Source organism: Thermobia domestica, chromosome 9, assembly GCF_964235325.1.
Source record: "Thermobia domestica chromosome 9, izTheDome1.hap1.1, whole genome shotgun sequence".
Lineage (NCBI taxonomy): Eukaryota > Metazoa > Arthropoda > Insecta > Zygentoma > Lepismatidae > Thermobia > Thermobia domestica.
Genome location: NC_137462.1, coordinates 161,745,266 through 161,763,882, shown reverse-complemented (window position 1 = coordinate 161,763,882; position 18,617 = coordinate 161,745,266). Strand labels below are relative to the sequence as shown.

General features: G+C 32.9%; 1 protein-coding gene and 1 long non-coding RNA gene across 2 annotated transcripts in view; one reads left to right on the top strand and one right to left on the bottom strand.

Annotated features, from left to right (window-relative positions):
- LOC145695153 (cilia- and flagella-associated protein 61-like) overlaps positions 1–18,617 on the top strand; it is a 244,774-nt gene that overhangs the window by 6,110 nt on the left and 220,047 nt on the right. Inside the window, exons 3-6 of the mRNA XM_081772095.1 lie at positions 4,869–5,003; positions 7,750–7,910; positions 8,367–8,490; positions 16,492–16,624. Of these exons, the coding sequence (XP_081628221.1) occupies positions 4,869–5,003; positions 7,750–7,910; positions 8,367–8,490; positions 16,492–16,624 (553 nt within the window). The remainder of the gene's footprint in view (positions 1–4,868; positions 5,004–7,749; positions 7,911–8,366; positions 8,491–16,491; positions 16,625–18,617) is intronic.
- LOC145695154 (uncharacterized) lies at positions 5,172–17,656 on the bottom strand. The gene is made up of 2 exons (XR_014133119.1): positions 16,872–17,656; positions 5,172–5,781 (listed from the first exon to the last, which is right to left on the bottom strand). It is a non-coding gene; the product is annotated as an uncharacterized LOC145695154 (long non-coding RNA).

The following is an 18,617-nucleotide window of genomic DNA, read 5'->3' as shown; positions in this document are numbered from 1 at the left end:
TGAGGAGTTTATGTACCAAAATTCATTTTCTTAACTGAGAGGACTCTATTTATGGACTAAATTTTCGTCCCTCTCTAAACTCGAGGTAGGTACTAATTTTATTTCAGAATTCATTTCATACGGTTCAGTGATGTGATTTTGTATAGAGGACAAAATGAAGGATGCCACTGTTCCCCACACATAGCAAAAAATAATGGATTTAATACAATTCAATTTTATCACAGGTGAATGGTCCCAGCATGACTATCACATTGCTGTGTTATTTCAACACCAAGGGTCCGGTGTAGCTGTTAACACATACATGTTGTGATCGATTTGACATAGAGACTGTGCTAAATTAGAAGACAGTGTTAATTTTGTAGTGTGAAAATAATACCACGGTAGTGTTAACCCCTTTCAGCATGATTTTTTTCTTTCAGCGAAAAAATAATCAGTATTGAAAATCCTTATATGGGAACTTGGAAAATGAACTAAAACTTGAATTTTAGATTTTTTACTTAATTCCGATGAGAAATAAGTACGTGCCGTATGTGGCACACTGTGCAGTAAGGTAAACTTTTCTAAGAGTGTGTAGAGAATGAATCATGCTATGTCACTTCATGCAGTAATATCAATACTATACTATAGGGCTACTATATTTATACTATACTGTCAGTTCTTTGGGATTCTAATACTATGCGTCAAGTATCTTACATATACATATATACTTCATTACAAATGTTTAGGAAACACATTGTCAAATTTGTTGCTTTCAGTATAAAACTTTTCTTACTGCACTTTTTACAATTTTGATTATATTATTTTTTCATAGGAATAATAGCAGTTTTCCCTTTTTTCTGCTTCTTATTTAACTACTTTTCTACTTCATTACTTGGTCTTTCACGTTTTCTTGAACCTGACTATTTAGCTTTTTGTAAACCATGTGCTACTGATAATGTGAAATCTACCAAAGGCATTGTTTCTTTCGTATTTGTCCTCCAAAGAAGCCAGGCGTTGACGCATACTAAATCAAATAAGTGAAACATTATTTTATGGTATTCCTTCTTTGATCTAATATTGATCCTAGTACAATAGTATTGAGTCTAAAAGATCATCAACACCCATATGACTACTGTAAACGGAAATTGAGTATGGGCATGGACTCATATTATAGTTTTTCTTTTCTTTGAAATACCTTTTTCTCATTTGTAGACTTGCTTCCTGCGTATGTCGACAACGTATTTACAGTTTTGTTATTGTAGAATGTAGCAAGTGGACTTTCAACATCTTCCGCTACAGCCACTTTTTCTTCATTGATCCCCGTTCGCCAAAGTCTGGAGCCGCAGTGGGAACTACATTACTTTGAGCCCCAGTAAATATTTCGAAATCATAACTGAACCTTACATTCCACTCACAACAAATGCTTTATAACCCCATTTATGAAATTTCTTTGTTATATCGTTTTATCGATGATCTACATTTTATGGGAATGATTTGATCATCCACTGCCAAGAATTCTTCTTTGGAGACATCTCTCGGACGTTCTCGTATGTGTTCAAGAAAAGGCTTTATTTTATGAAGTATGCCATGGGCAAGTTCTCCTGCGGGAATAAGAATTGAATTGGCATTGAATTGAATAAATCGTTTGATCTCTTCAAACCGATTACAACCCATCACCTGATTTACCGCATCAGGATCAAGCTTTCCATTCCAGTAATGCCTAGTAGCTGCTAGTTGAAAAATTGACATGTAGAAAACCATACAATAAGCTGTTCAAGTTATTTGTAGTCATACAAAATGATTTTGTTGGCCAAACTTGCATTCAATATACCGTACATATGATTGTTCAACTGCGTAGTGAAGAATCTCATCGGTTAAAAGAAAAAAGTACTTGAAATATTCAATAGGCGTTGATAGCTGTTTTATTTCTTCAGGTAAGTCCTGAGGTCCTTGAAATTTTACATTTTGGGATTTTTCCATGTTTCTACAGTATAGGTCTCCACTGGATGTTTTTCAAATCGCTCGATGACGTAGACGACCTATCCTGAGAATTATTTATGAGACAGAGAGGGACATCATCAGGATCTGAATTCATTGCATCATCAGAATTGGGTATGGTGATAATCTCAGGGTGATAATCTCTTCGGATAAATCTGATAATTCACTGTCTTCACAATTTAGAAGTTGTCTAACAGCTATTGACGAACGCCCATCATAAAAAAAAAGCCCTGGATCTACTGCTGTAACAGAATTGCAGAACGACTATAGTAGTTGTCATTTCCGCACTTGAAGGACATAAAAGTACCCGTAAACGCAATAAATGGTGTGATATATATCGCACATACGTTTCTTTCCACATTCCTCCAATACGAACATACAAAATGAATATCATATTGTTGGAAATAAATCTCAAAGTACTTATCTTGAATGTAATATTTTTTGTTTGGGAAAACTGCGCAATGTGTGGCTCAAAAAATATTTTCACTGAAAAAAATCCACTGCTTCACAAAAACCACATGTCAACGTTTCCCCGTCTAATACAACTCACAAAGAACATGTCAGATGACAACAAAATGTCTTATTCATACACCGTAAATATCTCACACAGCAGACGAAACAGTCATTTGGCGCCTTTGATGAAAAAAGGGGATGTGCCATATATGACACAGCATGCGGTAAGGGGCTAAAGAAGTGGGTAAATGAAGGCAGAAATAGGAACAGCGCTGTGAAGGACTTTTAATACATAACCTGTGTTGTTAGTAATATCCCACTTCAAATTGTACTAGAGTCTTTCTATTTCAACTTCTGGCGCTGCTATCGATGTATGTTTTTCCGCACCTCCTTCAAAAGAGGAGGGACAAATTGCTGTGGCCGAGATCTTTCAATTGTTGGATGCGGAAGCGAAGATCTTCACTCGTCAAGACCAAACGACTGAATGACAAATTGGTGAAACAGCTGAGATCATTCACTTCTTTTCCCTAAGCAAAGGGAGGGTTTCCTCTGTCAGAGGGTGACGAGAATGGGGCCGAAGTATGTTTCGCATATTTTCCAAGGGCAGAAATAGATGGGCTCTAACATTAATAACTGTCTTATTCGTCAATGATCAGCTAAACCTTTTCTTTGCTAAGAACAACGATTTAATAAAGTTATCATGGCCGCTTCAAAATCCCGTGTATCAGATAGAAACGAGTACATCGATATTGTAATTCTTAGTGTGCTTTTCTTTTCTGCTAGCCAAGGTAATTACCCATTAGTGGGTTATACCTTCCATAGGGAAAAAGAAGTGCAGGAAATTGCAGGAAAAGATTGGGAAGAGGTCTAAGGAATGTTGCTATATTTTATACATATAGCATATAAACATATAGCATAGCTATGTTGCTTTATTACATATAAACTGAGTAAGAAGTGGCAACATTAAGAATTTTCTCTGTTGCCATCCATTGAAATTATAGTGTTGCCAGAATAAAAATTTCCTCAAAATCTTAGGTAAGGCAGAGATTAGAGGAAAGAACTCAACTGCATTTCATTAAGTATCATGTTGTCTTGGTATCCTGTGAACTACTTTTTAAATAATAGTTGTATTTAATTTGTAATAAACAAAACATTTTAAAAATTAAACATTTATTAAAATTAGATAATAATGTTATTTAAAAATTAGTTCACAGGATACCGAGACAACATAATACATAATCAAGTGTAGTTGAGTTTGTTCCTCTAGTTGCTACCTTAACTTAGATTTTGGGGCAATTGTTATTCTGGCAACACTGAAAATTCTTCAGGTTCATATTTTCTGTTGTAGAATAACATTATATTATTGTGGTAAGTTTCATTTCACTATCTCCTTTCACTTATGAAAAACAAGCAAAAGAAAAATGGTAAATTTTGTATCAGGCTCTAAACAATATTAAGGAGACACAATTGAATCTTCCAAAGGAAAAACAGAACTAAGATGCTGTTAAAGGTTTTAAGCTATGGAAATGATAGTTTAAGAGTAATTTATTAGTGTATGTTAATTTACGGAATCTTCCAAACCAGTGATTCACAATTTTTTCTCAAATGGGACCCATATGTATTGGTCAAAATGTTTTCCGGACCATCTTACTTTTGTCTCTGGGGGTACGTTACATTTAAAAAAGTTCTAATTATTTACAAATACATATATTTTATAACAGGGATGGAAAATGAACCGGTTCTTGTGAAAACGCTACGGACCAGCTCCTATCTTTAGCATGGGTTCTCGGTGCCTGAATCGGTTCAAAAGCGGGTCAGAATAAGTTCTTTTTCCATCCCTGTTTTATAATAGTATTAAAATTTCTTTATTTTTTAAATTTATATTAATAGAAGACAATGCATATTATTTTATTTTAAGTAATTAAAGCCAAGAATATTTTATAATACTACATCTACAGAAGTTCTTAGAATTCATTTAATATTTTTCTTACTAAACTTTATGTTCCAGATTTTCAACTGTAGTGCGTGATACGAAATCCAATTAAATTTCATTTTTTGTTTTCTTCTTATTTTTCTTTTCTTTTTTCTTTTTACTCATGTACAAAACAACTATAAGGGTATACCTTAAGGATCAGTTGTGGTTCAAGGGCCACAGTTTAAGAAACGCTGTTCTAGAGGTATACTGTTTCAACAGGTTCCACGTAAAACTTATGAAGTGACTAATACATGTTACAATATTGCTTCCAAATTTCCATTTGATACATTAGATTGAGAGCGCTATTGCTTACGTGTGGTAGTAACGGAACTCAAACACGACGACTATGAAAATAATTTGTATAGCTTCATGATAATTAGTTTCTTAATATTACTCTTTCTAAATGCTGTTTCCACATTGTTGTCAATTTAATCTAGAACAAAGTGTAATCTGAATATTACAGGGAAAAGGCTTATCTATCAGTGAGTCAACTTAATGCTGATGGATCAATAGTGTCTCACATTTCACTGTTCACCTATCCGAACATTCCATGTATAGATCCTTCCATTTGGCCAGAGTGGATTAAGCGTTTGTATAGGTAATCGTAGTTTTTTTTTATTAAATACTAGATATATTGTAGCTTTAAGCACTAGTAAAATATTACTTTCTGGTACAACTTAAAATTTTTAACTAAGTAGAAAATCGACAAAAATAAGTAAATTGTATATAGGATATTTTTCAAACTTCCTTTAATTAATTCTTCAAATTTTGTTTTATTAATTTCATTTACCATTTTAACAAATATTATATTGAGAAAAACTGCATGTGAATAGTTCACGTAAGACAAGGGTGGCCAACACGGCGACCGCGACCTGCTAGTAGACCAGCAATCAGGAGAGGTAGCCTGCGAGCACTTTCACCGACTCCCAGGATGTTGGCTATTGGACGAGTAAATAATGACGTTTTAACAGCTCTCGTTCCTCACTACATCATTGAATTTGAGACTTGATCCTTTTTCTGCAGTTTATAATTGAGTCATGTATTGGATAGAACTCTTTATGTGTCTCTCATAAAATAATACGAACTTTAGGTTTTAAGGCGATTGAGCAAGGTTGCTGCAGTTCCAGAAACTAGGGAGTGGGCCACTACAATAGCCTTGATTTTACATATTAATATATGTTTGTAGATAAATAATCTGATATCTAAAGATATATGTAACGTATGAGTGAAACGGTGTATCATTTTTTCTTTAAAATTTCTCTATACAGCGATAAGCTGCTCAAGAAATTAAGATTTTCTTCCTCCGAACAAACGTCATCCATAACGCACATTACCGCGCTTACCATACACTAATGCAGTTGAAAGACCAATGAGTTCTGAAATGAAAAGTAATTCTCAAATCTACAATATTCACCACTTCTGGCGTAAGATAAATAATACAAAAATAATGACCGTAACTTAAAATAAGAAAATTCTAATAATGTGCTTTTGTATATAGAAAATAATTGTTTGTATAATTAACTTCTAGGGTACTGTCTTGCTGGTAATTTCGTTTTTACCTTGTTCCATAAGTACTATTTCATTTACGTGTTGTGATAACAATTTCAAGTTATACGGTAGGTAAGATTTTTTAAAAATATATATATTCAAAGTGGTGTCCGGTTAACCGAAAACTGGAGAGAGTTTCTACCCATACTTTTACATTTATAGGCACTGTTGATGGGAATATTAATCCCTGAAACCCCATCACGTTGTAACTTATCAAATTATATCAGCTTTAAGTTGTATTTAAACTCAACTGTTTACTTGCACGACCTTGTAATATTTGATGCCCATATTTTTAACTTTTCATTTTATTTAATTTTGATGATTGTTATTCGCTAGACTCGAGTTCGAAACCTGTTTATGTTATTTTTATGGTAGCAGTTGATCACATTTATTAGGTGTTTTGTTTTACGGTATTTTTCTATTTTAAGATGTGTTGGCAATATAAGGGAGGAGTGCTTCTAAGGTGTTTTAGTGTGCGTGTCTCGCAAGTTGTTTATATTTTTGAAGTGCTATGTATTGCTTTTGGTGTATAAGTATTCGGAAAGCGTACGCCAGTGACCTTAGGATAAATATATGAGTGCACATCAGTGCGCACGAGTGAGCATTGTAGTTATTATATTTTAAGAGAAGAAGCCAGAATCAATTATAACAACTGTCCTTGTGAATTTCGACAGGTCACACATCGGTATCATTATAAATTGTATAAGCAGTAATTTGAAGTTGTTTAGTTTAAAGAATATGCATTTTAAGCCCTTTGATATCTAGTGTATCGAATTTATGATAAGTACAGCAGTAATTCCGGCAAGTTAACAGGAATCATGTACTGAATTTTCATCAGTCTTGGAGAAGTAATGTTTATTATGCAAAGGTGCATTTTCAAAGCTAATAAATGATACTATGAGTTAATAAATTGAAACTAATAATAGAAATTACTTAACTGGTTTACAAAGATAAACTATATTAATATTTGTTTTATTTTATTTTAACTACAATTAAAATGTTGGCTGACTAAAGAAATAGCATATTGGATTTTTCTTTGGTTCGTTTGAATAATAATTACGGCTTTAAAAGAAAATATTTTTTAAAAACTTTGTAGCAAAATCTTATTTTAAAAAAAGCTTGAATTATAGACAAAGAAGTGTTTTAACACGAAGAAACAAAATCACTTGACCGATGTTTTTTGTTAATGACGAATGTCTAATACAATGCTAAAATTCAAATTTGACAACGATGTTTAACTAATATTTATACCATTAGCCATTTGAAATTTAATTATTGATTTTATAATTTTTATAAACGTTACCAAGAGAATTCCTAAATCCAAAACTGGATTTGTTACTTATAGATCATTATGTAATTTGTACAAACGTACTAAAGGAGAGTTTCTTTAATTTTTCAGTTCTTGGATCATCATATTTCTATTCCTGTTTCTAATTCCAACAATATTAAATAAGATATTCTCCAAAAATTCTGAAACATCTATCTTATAGTTTACAATTTTGTACAACAATATTTGCTAGTGTATTACACTCCTAGCCTTAAGGATAAAATATTGAAATTCAGACAGTAAAGTAGAGTATGAAATCCTTAATCTTAATGCGGATATATAATAGTTCTTAAAATATTTCTAAACAAGCGATAGCATCATTAAATACTATAAAATTAGAACATTAGTTAAAAATTCGTTTTAATATTCAATTCCAAAGTCAATTCTATAGCAAGTAAGACTTAAATTTAAGAAGTGAAAATATAGTCTAACTTCATTGCAGTGAAATTTATCTCCGTTTTAATTACAGACTGGGAAATATTACGTCTAAGAACACTTTATTTATTCATCTGTTGGCATGGAATCCTGCGTATGAACGTTGTTTCCTGGCGGATCTAATGAAAGTTGTGTTTCTAGAATGTATGAGCATCCAGAACGTCATAATAGTGTACCCTCCTCATATCAAGAAAAGTACGTAAAGTATCTCTACCTCTATTACCTTAATATCGTTCTTTTGAATGGAAAGTAGAATCTGTCAACGTGTCATACTTACGCCCTTTAGAACTAAAGCAGATGGATGATAAGATATAGATGGATAATGAAAAATTGGAAATCCAATAAAATCAGTGTACACTATATGCTTATATATTCTGGGATCAAACGAGAGATTCTTCGAACTGGAAGTAATTGTTCCAACATTGAGTCATTATTTCCCTTTAGTCATATGTTATAATTCAATTCAGGTCTTAACAAAAAAATCAAACGTCAGGTAAACGGTTGTAATAAGACATTTGCAGACGAATATATTAGTTTTTGTATTAGAACTAAGGAATTTTTGTATTAGGCTACGAATACAACAGAACGTATAATATAAAACTATATTTATGGTATTTTTTGAAAAATGTATTTATAACTTCCATTTTACAGGCAACTTGGTTGCTGATAATTTTATACGAATACTTCCGAAAGTTGGAAGGACGTCTCAGGTACAAACATTATACGTAAGTCTAAGACAGCACTATGTAGTCAAACCGAGAATTCGGATGGCGATGTAAGTAATTTTTGCAATTATATTAATAGAATTAGTTCATCATAAAAAAAGTATTTATTATTATTTTGGCAAAAGTAACTGAAAAGCACACACATTTTCACTTTCTCTCTCTCTTGTATACACATATACAAGACGCGTCAAGAGAGGAAGTTTTAATAGACCGATAAACACAAAGTAAACACAGTGACCTTGAAACCTTTAATGCCACAGATACATCACAGGATACATTACTTTCCAAGGTACTCACCACCGGAACTCAGATACTTGTCATAGCCTGGGATCAATCTTTGTATTCCGATGTCATAAAAGTCAACCATCTGAGAGTGGAACCACTGTATGACAGCCGTTTGCAATTCTTCACCCTGTCAAAAACTGAGGGATTTGCCATAAACTATTCGAAACCGGAATGTTTAGTGTCGGTGTTGTGTTGATTCATGATAATGTTTGCCCGCATACTGCCCATGTGATAACCGACCTTCTGCAGTCCTTCCATCGAACGTGTTCGATCGCTCACCGTATAGCCAGGATCGTGCTCAGAGCAATTATAATATCTCCTTATACCTAAAGAAATTGCCGCCCCCTAAGCATGTAGATAGTAATGAACAATTACAGCCGGCTACCATGCACTGGTTCCATTTCCATATATATGAATAACCGTTGCGACATTGTAATTCAAAGTTGGTCCCACAGTATGACACATCTGTATTCGGAATATTTAAAAGGTGGTGTCATCTGTGCTGCATATCTGGCAACAAGTGTCTTTTTTGTGTTTCACACGTGGCACACACACACACACACACACACACACACGTATATATATATATATATATATATATATATATATATATATATATATATATATATATATATATATATATATATATAGATATAGATATATAGATATAGATATAGATATAGATAGATAGATAGATAGCTTTACAACACATATTGGAAGATCAAATATATATCAATGCAGGACATCTTACGAGTCCTAAAAGGACACAAGTATTCATAGAAATAAGATAAGATCTACTCAATATACGATATGAATTTACAGGACAAGAACCCTTAAGACTACAATTAATGGAAGACATATTTGTATATAACTTTGAGTCAGTTTTAATCTTTAGTTTAACTTTACAAGGCTAGACATATATTTATTAGTTTGAAGTTAGTCTGGCATTGTCTATTAAAGAAACACAACACACGTTGCTATTGGTTTTTAAAACCCTAAGAAGCATAACACTAGCGAAAATATTATTCAAGATGTTAGGTTGGGAATTGCCATTTGCTATAAAATAAATACCGTATGGGTAAATTTGGTAATGCTACAGATATGAAGATGACGTTAAAGTATCTTTATTAAATTATTATGTAGCAAGAAAATATGACCAACTTAAAACGAAAATGCATTAGATGTTAAATATGATGTTATGAATAATCTCGTTACAAAAGAATATTTTGAAATTGTGAAGAAAGAAAACTTTAAGCTAATTATGCAGAAAAAAATAATTGTTTGTGTCGATTGAGAAGCAAAGATGTTACAGATCCAATCTTTAGAATATTTACTCTATCTAATAGTTACAAATTTCTTTATAATGATAAAAATAATGTATATGAAATTAAACTTTGATAAATACCTTCAAAATATATTTTAAACGATACTCTAATTGCAAACTTTTATTTTAACTTCAACAAGAACGATATAATTACATTTCAGTCAAATAAACATTCTACTATGGAGGAATGGCCAATTATGGTTTATTGTTATGTATGTAGAAAGGGAACTTGAATGATTTGCTATTAAATAAACAATATCAATGTATTGTATTAAGTGTACAAAGCATACAGATACAAAGAAAAATACTAGTCAAGTAGATTAAACAAAACATGGTAAATATATAAAGAAGGGAACATGCTGTATGTGGCATTACTAAGGAACAGTTTATAAAAGGGAAGGAATGACTAGAAGAAGGTAAAGACATTAGAAAGGATATAATCAAAGAGATAAATAAATCATTAAGGAAGAACTTTGCCAGCTAATCGTTGTCACAAAAGGTGTAGATAATCTATGGCAAGTTGAACTTGTTGAGCTGGATAGTGGAGCATTAAAAGCTGCTTCCAAAACAAGTAAAAGGTAAAAGTATTTGCTGTGATTAGTGTGTTACACGCGCGTTTGAGTTAACATTAGAAAAAAATTAAGTCTTTCAGTTTTACGTCCCACAGTTATGTCGGTTAGGCTAAAGGAGATTGTGATGATGAGTAATGAATGAAATGGTGGAGTGAAGAAAGTGGGAGGAAACGGGAGAACCCCGAGAAAACCCACGCACACGGTGTTTCTCCACCACAAAATTCACTTGGCGGGGGCGAATTAACATTAGAGAATAGTCACTTTAACAACTTACAAACAGATCAAGGGAAATATTTCTATAACATATCTTAAAGAATTGATGAAAAACAAAAAACAAAAAAAAAAAAAAAAACAGTAACAATTACTCAAGTTATAGTAGTAAAAAGATACTCTACTTTTTATGTAAATTTTGAACCATACCTAATAATAAGATACGACCATCAATAAAAGTAACATGATTAAAAAAACTAATTCGAGACATGTACTAACCATATTTCAAATTTATGTTAAACTTATGAGTAGTTTTCTCGTGATGCAATCACAAAAGGACACAGTGCGGTTTCAATATGGAGAAAAATATATAAAGTGTCCTCTTCCTTCTCCCTTTAAATGGATATTTTCTAAATGGCTGAAATGCATGTCCACTTACTTTAATGAGGAGTTTTGGGCAGCAATGGCTCAGTGGTAGATGGTTCAACTTTGGTTTATAGGATCCTTGGTTCGATCCAACCTCGCGCCAAGTGATCTTTTGTGGTGGACAAACACCAGGTGCGTGGGTTTTCTCGGAGTTCTCCCGTTTCCTATCACTTTCTTCACTCCACCCTTTCACCGTCTCCTTTAGCCTGGCCGGCATAATCGTGGGACGTAAAATTGAAAGATTTCATTTCATTTAATGAGGAGTTTCATATCGATCTTCATCTTCCTAATTTGATTCGATCGTTAGATACTTTTTTCTCGTAAATTTTGAATCTACCTTACCTCTGATGATACGTTTTTAAAATAAAGTGGCGGTATAAAAACCTAGCCCAAGGCAGGTACTAATTCTGTTTCAAAATTAACTTCAAACTCTTTAGCCGTCTTTTCGTGATGCGATCGCAATCAACAGACAACATCGCTTTGATTGTGCTTTAAAACTCGTAAACGAACCCTCCTTAAACAAGGATCTTTAAAAACGATGGACAAGCGTCCACTTCTTGGAATGAACAGTTTATGTGTCGAGATTCGTCTTCCTAACTTGATGGGCTCATGAGATACCAAATTTTTCATAAATTTTGACCCCAATACTCACCTTAGGATATACATTACAACCAAAGTGACGTGATAAAATATCCAGTTCAAGGTAGGAACTATGTTCAAAACTTCATTTCAAACGATTCAGCTGTTCTTTCACTCCAAAAGCTGTTCTATACTTTAAAGTGTAGATATATGTAGAGTCTACCCCTTGCGTGTTACCGTACCACGGACAACATTTTCATCTCTTGCGCTCCCCGCATTTCAATTCTTGTCGTCTTCTCTATTCAATGCAAGTGAATAATATGCACACACCAAAAACCCATATAAGTTCTCATTTTCCTAAGAATATGCAATTCCTGAGACCTTGCCTTGTTTGCAGCCTAGGGTCTTTAAAGAAAATTTATGCAAAATTGGAAGGCTCTACGTAAAATAGTATTGAAGATCTGGTCAATGCCAAAAAGCATTTTAAAACCCCATCTCTCCTTAGGATATGCAATTCCCAAAACCTCAACTTATTTGCAGCCTGGAGTTCAAGAATAATATTTATACAAAATTTCAAGGTTCTACATCAAGGTTCATACTACTCTCCCAGATCTGGCGAAGGCCAAAGAAAAAGCAAGATAAAGAAGAAACGATTTTTAAGCTCCCCGTTCCGTTAGGATATGGAATTTGCAAAACTTCGCATTACATGCAGCTTTTTAGGGTGCAACTATATAATTTATAAAAAACTTCGAGGCTCTAGCCTTATGCATAGTCGTTTTGACGTATGGTTAGCGTCATACTAAAGGACTGACTACTGCAGGAAACATGTTGGTGAAACTCTTTAGTATGACACTAATCACGCGTCAGAACAACTCTGCATAAGGCCTTCTATGTTTAATAGTTTCAGAGATCTGGTGAACGTCAATGAAAACTACTCAAAACTCCTCCCATCTCCTTTAGGAAAGTAATATTTAACACCTCGCCTTATTTCAGCCTAGGGTGCAAGGATAGTATTTGTACGTACAAGATTTCAAGGTTCTATATCTAAAACTTTCAGACACTTACGAACGGAAAAATATCATTCAAGTCCCAATCCTCCTTAGAATACGTATTTCGCACAATCCCGTCTTATCTAAAACTTAAGATACAAGAGGAACTTTTATACAATTTCCAAGGTTATAGTCTAATAGTTTTGGAGATCTGGGGAACACAAAAGAAAATATTTAAGACCCCATATCTCCTTAGGATACGCAATTGACGAAACCTTGCTTTATTTAAAGCCTAGTATGCAAGGGAGAAAACTTAAAGAAACTTTCAAGGCTTTGTATCTAATAGTTTAGGAGATCTCGCGAACGGCAAAAAATATTTAAGCCCATCTTCCATCCCCCTTAGAATATGTATTTCACAAAATCTCACCTTATTTTGTCATAGACCCTATTGTAATTCCATACCAGGTTTTTAATGAAATATTTATATATGAAATATAAGGAAAATCGCCTGAGTCGTTTTTGAGATCATTCGGAAAAACTCAACCCCAAGAATAAACCACCCCTCGTAGATTTTTATAAGAGAAATTATTTATACAACAGTAGAGAGTTGTTACCTAAATATTATGAGATATAAACAAAGTTGGTAGAGCCGTTTTTGACAAATCGAAAATTTTGATTTTGACCCTTCAGTAAATTATGTTTAATTTTGGGACTAAGAAGAATATTCGAAAAAACTTCTGGAGAATCGTATAAAGAATTTAGTGCAATAATGTTGAACGCTAAGCCTCTAGGTGAGTGAACACATCCGGACGAACGGATGGACGGACAGACATCCAAAACTCATTTTCTCGGCTTGTAGGGTTCATGGAACGTGTAAATCGGTCGAAATCTCGAATTCGTTTTCTTCCCACGATTACAATACTTTTTCTTTGGTATCGTCGCTCGAAACTAAAAATATAACTTTATTAAGCAAATGTAACCATCAAGTTTAACATTAGCAAGTAAAGCCATAAATAAAACATTTTTCCATCTGTTGTCCAGATACTCTGCGATTTAGCGTGTCTCATTTAGCAGTTCGTAACTCAATTTATAGTACCTTGTTATGGCTTTGTTTGTTACAACTTCGAGCAATCACACTAGAAAGTAGCTACTCAAATTTGTTGGTTCCTGACGTAGACGATTATTTTGGCATGAAGCAGGTGTGTCTCGGTGTAGATTACGGATCTCGGTGTGAGAAAACATTATGGATTTTTTCTGTCATACCATCAACCCTTAATCCTGTCGCTTTGCCATAGTTTTACTAAAAAATCGTAGGTCATTGGGTAGATTCGAATCATCGATCTGGGATTTTATTATTTTGTTATTTTTCACGCAGTTGTATCATCCGACTATTTTAACACTGAGAGACATTCTCTTCTTGCTAGTTCAAGTAGAAGAACATGAGTGTACAATTCACGTTTTCATTAAGACTTTTTCAAAGGTTTACCCGATATATATGCAAATCCATGTTATGATACTACTCCTGTGATTGAGCAGTTATCGTGTCAGAATCGATATCGTAAGAAATACATAAGAACGTTATCGGAAAGAATATGTAAGAATGCTAAAATGTTTACTTCGAATGATCCCACGGTTGGAAATTATCTTTTGGATTTATACAGGAAAATGCATTGTATTAAGGGGCAATATAAAGAATAATCCAGACCTAAAGGGAATTCGTAAAGATTTAAGGTCGTTATTTTGCACTTACTAGTTAGTCTCTGCAAGACAGTCTACGTTTTTGTGAACAGAAGTGTACCAATCAAGAAGTTTGGATCGGCCTTCTATAGGTGAAGATAATTGGAATGAATGAAAAATTTAGATACTAAGTTATATATTTACAAAAGGATGGTTAACATACACAACTAATGGATAAATAAATATATGGCCCTTTCACTCAATACATTGAGAAGCTTGCGGCTTAAGCCAAGGCAGAAGTACACTCCATGTCGATTTATCTTCTTCAAACAATTTTCTACAATTTGAAAATTGCGTCCAATTTGCACCTATTATTCTCAAAGGGTTGGATGACTTAATTAGATATCGTGTTAAGATGATCTTGAATCTTCCGACATCAGTAATTAAGAACCTGATTTATGCGAGGAAGCGGGACTGGAGACTTGTAGTACCGTGTTCGAAGTTAATTGTCAGACTTGAAGTAGCAAGGGCATTCCTTGAGAAATTTGAAAACGAAGACACTACCATAAGATATATTGCAGTTAGAAATGGAATGAAGGAGCGATTAGTTAAACTAGGAAGAGAGCTTGGAATACAAGGTAGGGTGACACTTTAGAAATTAGTGAAGGATTTTGAAAAGGATCGATTTGCTGAGGATTTGAATAACCTGGAATCTCAGGGTAAGGAAATCCACTATTTTAGAAGATTTCAGCTAACAATGTCTTCCTGTTGGATGATGAATTAATGTCCGACGATGTAAGCGAATTCTAGCTCTTAATTAGCCAAATATTTCTCCAGATTGTTTAATTCGAGCTATTGTACAAACTAAGTTTGATTTTGTAAATGACCTTCCACAAATAAATGACATATACTGTATTTTGAATTCTCTTGATAGCAACATTTAAAAATGTTTGTTATAATTTCTAATCATAGTTATGTAACGGGTAAAATAAGATACTGTACACGAGAAATCATAATTATTATGCAGTGTGTTTAAAAACAACAATACATGTATTGCATATGAACTGTCAACTCATTTTCAGTATTGACAGCTCATATGAAATACATGTATTGTTGTTTTTAAAGAAAGAAATTTAATTTCTGCTCTTACACTCTTAGTACGTTACAAATAAAATTTTAACTAACTCCTATGGTAAGTGACGATTAAACACACTGCATAATAATAAATATTTGTAGAGTATCTTTATTATTTAAAACAGATATTAACATCTGAAGTGGAATATTTCTATCGTGTCACCTTCATAGCTGATGTTATAGTAATAATAATAATAATAATAATAATAATAATAATAATAATAATAATAATAATAATAATAATAATAATAATAATCTTTATTCAATTGCCGCGAACAGCTTTTGGCAAAAATACGGCACGTTGTATCAGAGCATTACATTGCGATGGAATAATAATACAAATAATAATAATAATAATAATAATAATAATAATAATAATAATAATAAGAAGAAGAAGAAGAAGAAGAAGAAGAAGAAAACAATAAATGAAGGGTTCTAATATAAAACGCATTGTAGATAAAAGTCAGTTAAGCAGAAATAATTTCTTTTCAACGCTGTAAAAATTATGAAGTTCTCCATCTATCTAAAACAACAAGCTAAGAACAGCAGCATTAAAATTTGGGTTAATGTTTCTAAACATCATTGGTTAAAAACTATCAGTCAGATCGCATAAAATTTTCACTTGCTTAATACAGTAAGTAAAAAATGAGCTTACAGAATAATAATAATAATAATAATAATAATAATAATAATAATAATAATAATAATAATAATAATAATAATAATAATAATAATAATAATTTGTGGCTTCGGTTGGTTGGCTATTCTTATGACATTTAGCTTGCTAGCTTTGCAGAAAAATTTAAAAGAAAGTAGCCTACTATGTTTTGCTAAAATGATCTGCCTTAATTGCAGGGAAGAGGATCATGATGACCTAGTTCCCATATTAGATAGACAAACTGAAAAGCTAAGGCGATTGTATGGCGAATATTACATGGCAGAGCTTATTGCTAAACAGTCTGAGGAAAGGAAAATAATTGTAGCTGAAGTAAGTTTATATTCTCGTTTCACATTGCAGTATATAATGATTTAATTAAATATTTTTTCGTTATTTTTGATGTTATTGTTAGAGCATCAATTTCGCAGAAATATCTCCAAAGGATTTTTTTGTTCTTAACAGCTTTGTTTAAAATGTTTTTATACGCTATACTTTACTAATTTATTGTTTTATGATTACTTGAACACTGTACTTTTTAAAATGCATGTTATATACAATAATTAGTCTCAATACTTACATTGTACTGCCGTGAAAATACATCTTAAAATTAATCCTTCAGCATTTTATATGTTTTTAAAAGCACATTGAGAGGTTACTATAGATGCATTTTCTCAACAATCATAGCATGGTCAATGCAACAAATTATAGTAACAATGCCATATATTCATAGATGTTTATACTGTAAAAAATAAATCAGTATGTAAACATGACTTGGACATTTTTTAAACATTTTTTTTGTTATTGTTAAACATGTTCAGAAATGTCCTGAAGTAGTGTATGTAACTAAGAACATTATATGAAAACACTGCATAGGAAGGTAACTAGCAGATTGGAGTCTGCACGTTACAGCATATGAGTTTGGGATGTTAACTAAAACATAAAGGGAAAATAAATAGTAGAAAAGAAGTTATTCCTATCTATTAAGAAGTACATCCCATAGGCCTACAACAAAAATATATTATACATAGTGTTAGGTGTAAGAAGTAACAACTGACTAATACAGAATGTCCCACAAAGGGGTTTTCACTGTTTGAATGTTAATAACAGGTAAGGTATTAAAGATAATCTGATCAAATTGTTATTATTTGGCGCTCACATGACTAGTGTGTGTAGCCACTACTTTGTCTTTGTTTTCTTTCCCATATATTTCTTTTGTTTTTACTTTATTTTCAATTCAGTTGCCAGTAGCAACAATTAATTGACAAGGTGCCTGGTAACCTGTTTTCTTTAGAACAACGAAAATGGATTTTAAAGTGATTCTGGAAATGTGAGAATATTGTGAAGTGATCCATAGTTATGTGTACTCCTGTCATAATTCGTTAAATTTAATTACTGTATAATCATTTAGTTTATTTTCATTTCTTCAAATAAAATATATTGGAATGATTGAAACAAAACATATTTTCCATGTTGTACATTCATAGACAGTTTAAGCAAACATGTGCCGTATATAGCCTAATCATTGCAAAAGCTACTAATAAACATAAGACTATAGTACTCACGCTGAGTCGTGTAGCTTGGGCTTTAAACCAATCATTGCTTGAGCTCTGATACATAGGAAAACGTCGGTACAATTCATGGAGCCGCTTCCCGAGTACACACTTGGGGAAATCAAACAGCTTAAATTCGCCAACAATGTTGCCAAAATTTAAAGACAGTGTAAAAGGGTATTTAAGAAAAACATTTAAAAATTACAAACAATAACACTGCACAGCAATAACCACATTAACAATTATTCTAAAACTGTAACAAAAACACGAATAGTAACAATGAAAATATAACGCAACAAAAAACAATTAACAAAACGGAACTTGGCGCCAACATCACTGTACTCTCGGGAGACGTTTTCCGTGTAGCGCGAGAGACGACAGTGACAAAATGTGATAGGTGGGGGTTGACGACCGGTACACACCCTCGCGTTCTATTGGTTAGTGAAATTGGTAGATCTAAACATTGTTCGGCGTAAGCTCTAAACTGCGATAAACAAAGCCACGTGAAACTAAATTTCGCTGATTTGCTGGTGTCCTACCGACGCTTGTACTCCTCCGCAAAATAGTTCATGTGATTGGATTATTACTTTTACTATGAAGCTTCATATAAAACTGTTATATTATTATAAATGACAAAAATATAATACGGCTTATCTAACAATACTGCAATCGAGTGTGGTTAATGAAACAATAGAAATAAACACTAAGCATGCGCAGTAATTCTGGCGCCAACTCAACTGTGGACGGGTGTTCTGCAGCGACGTAGCGTAAGG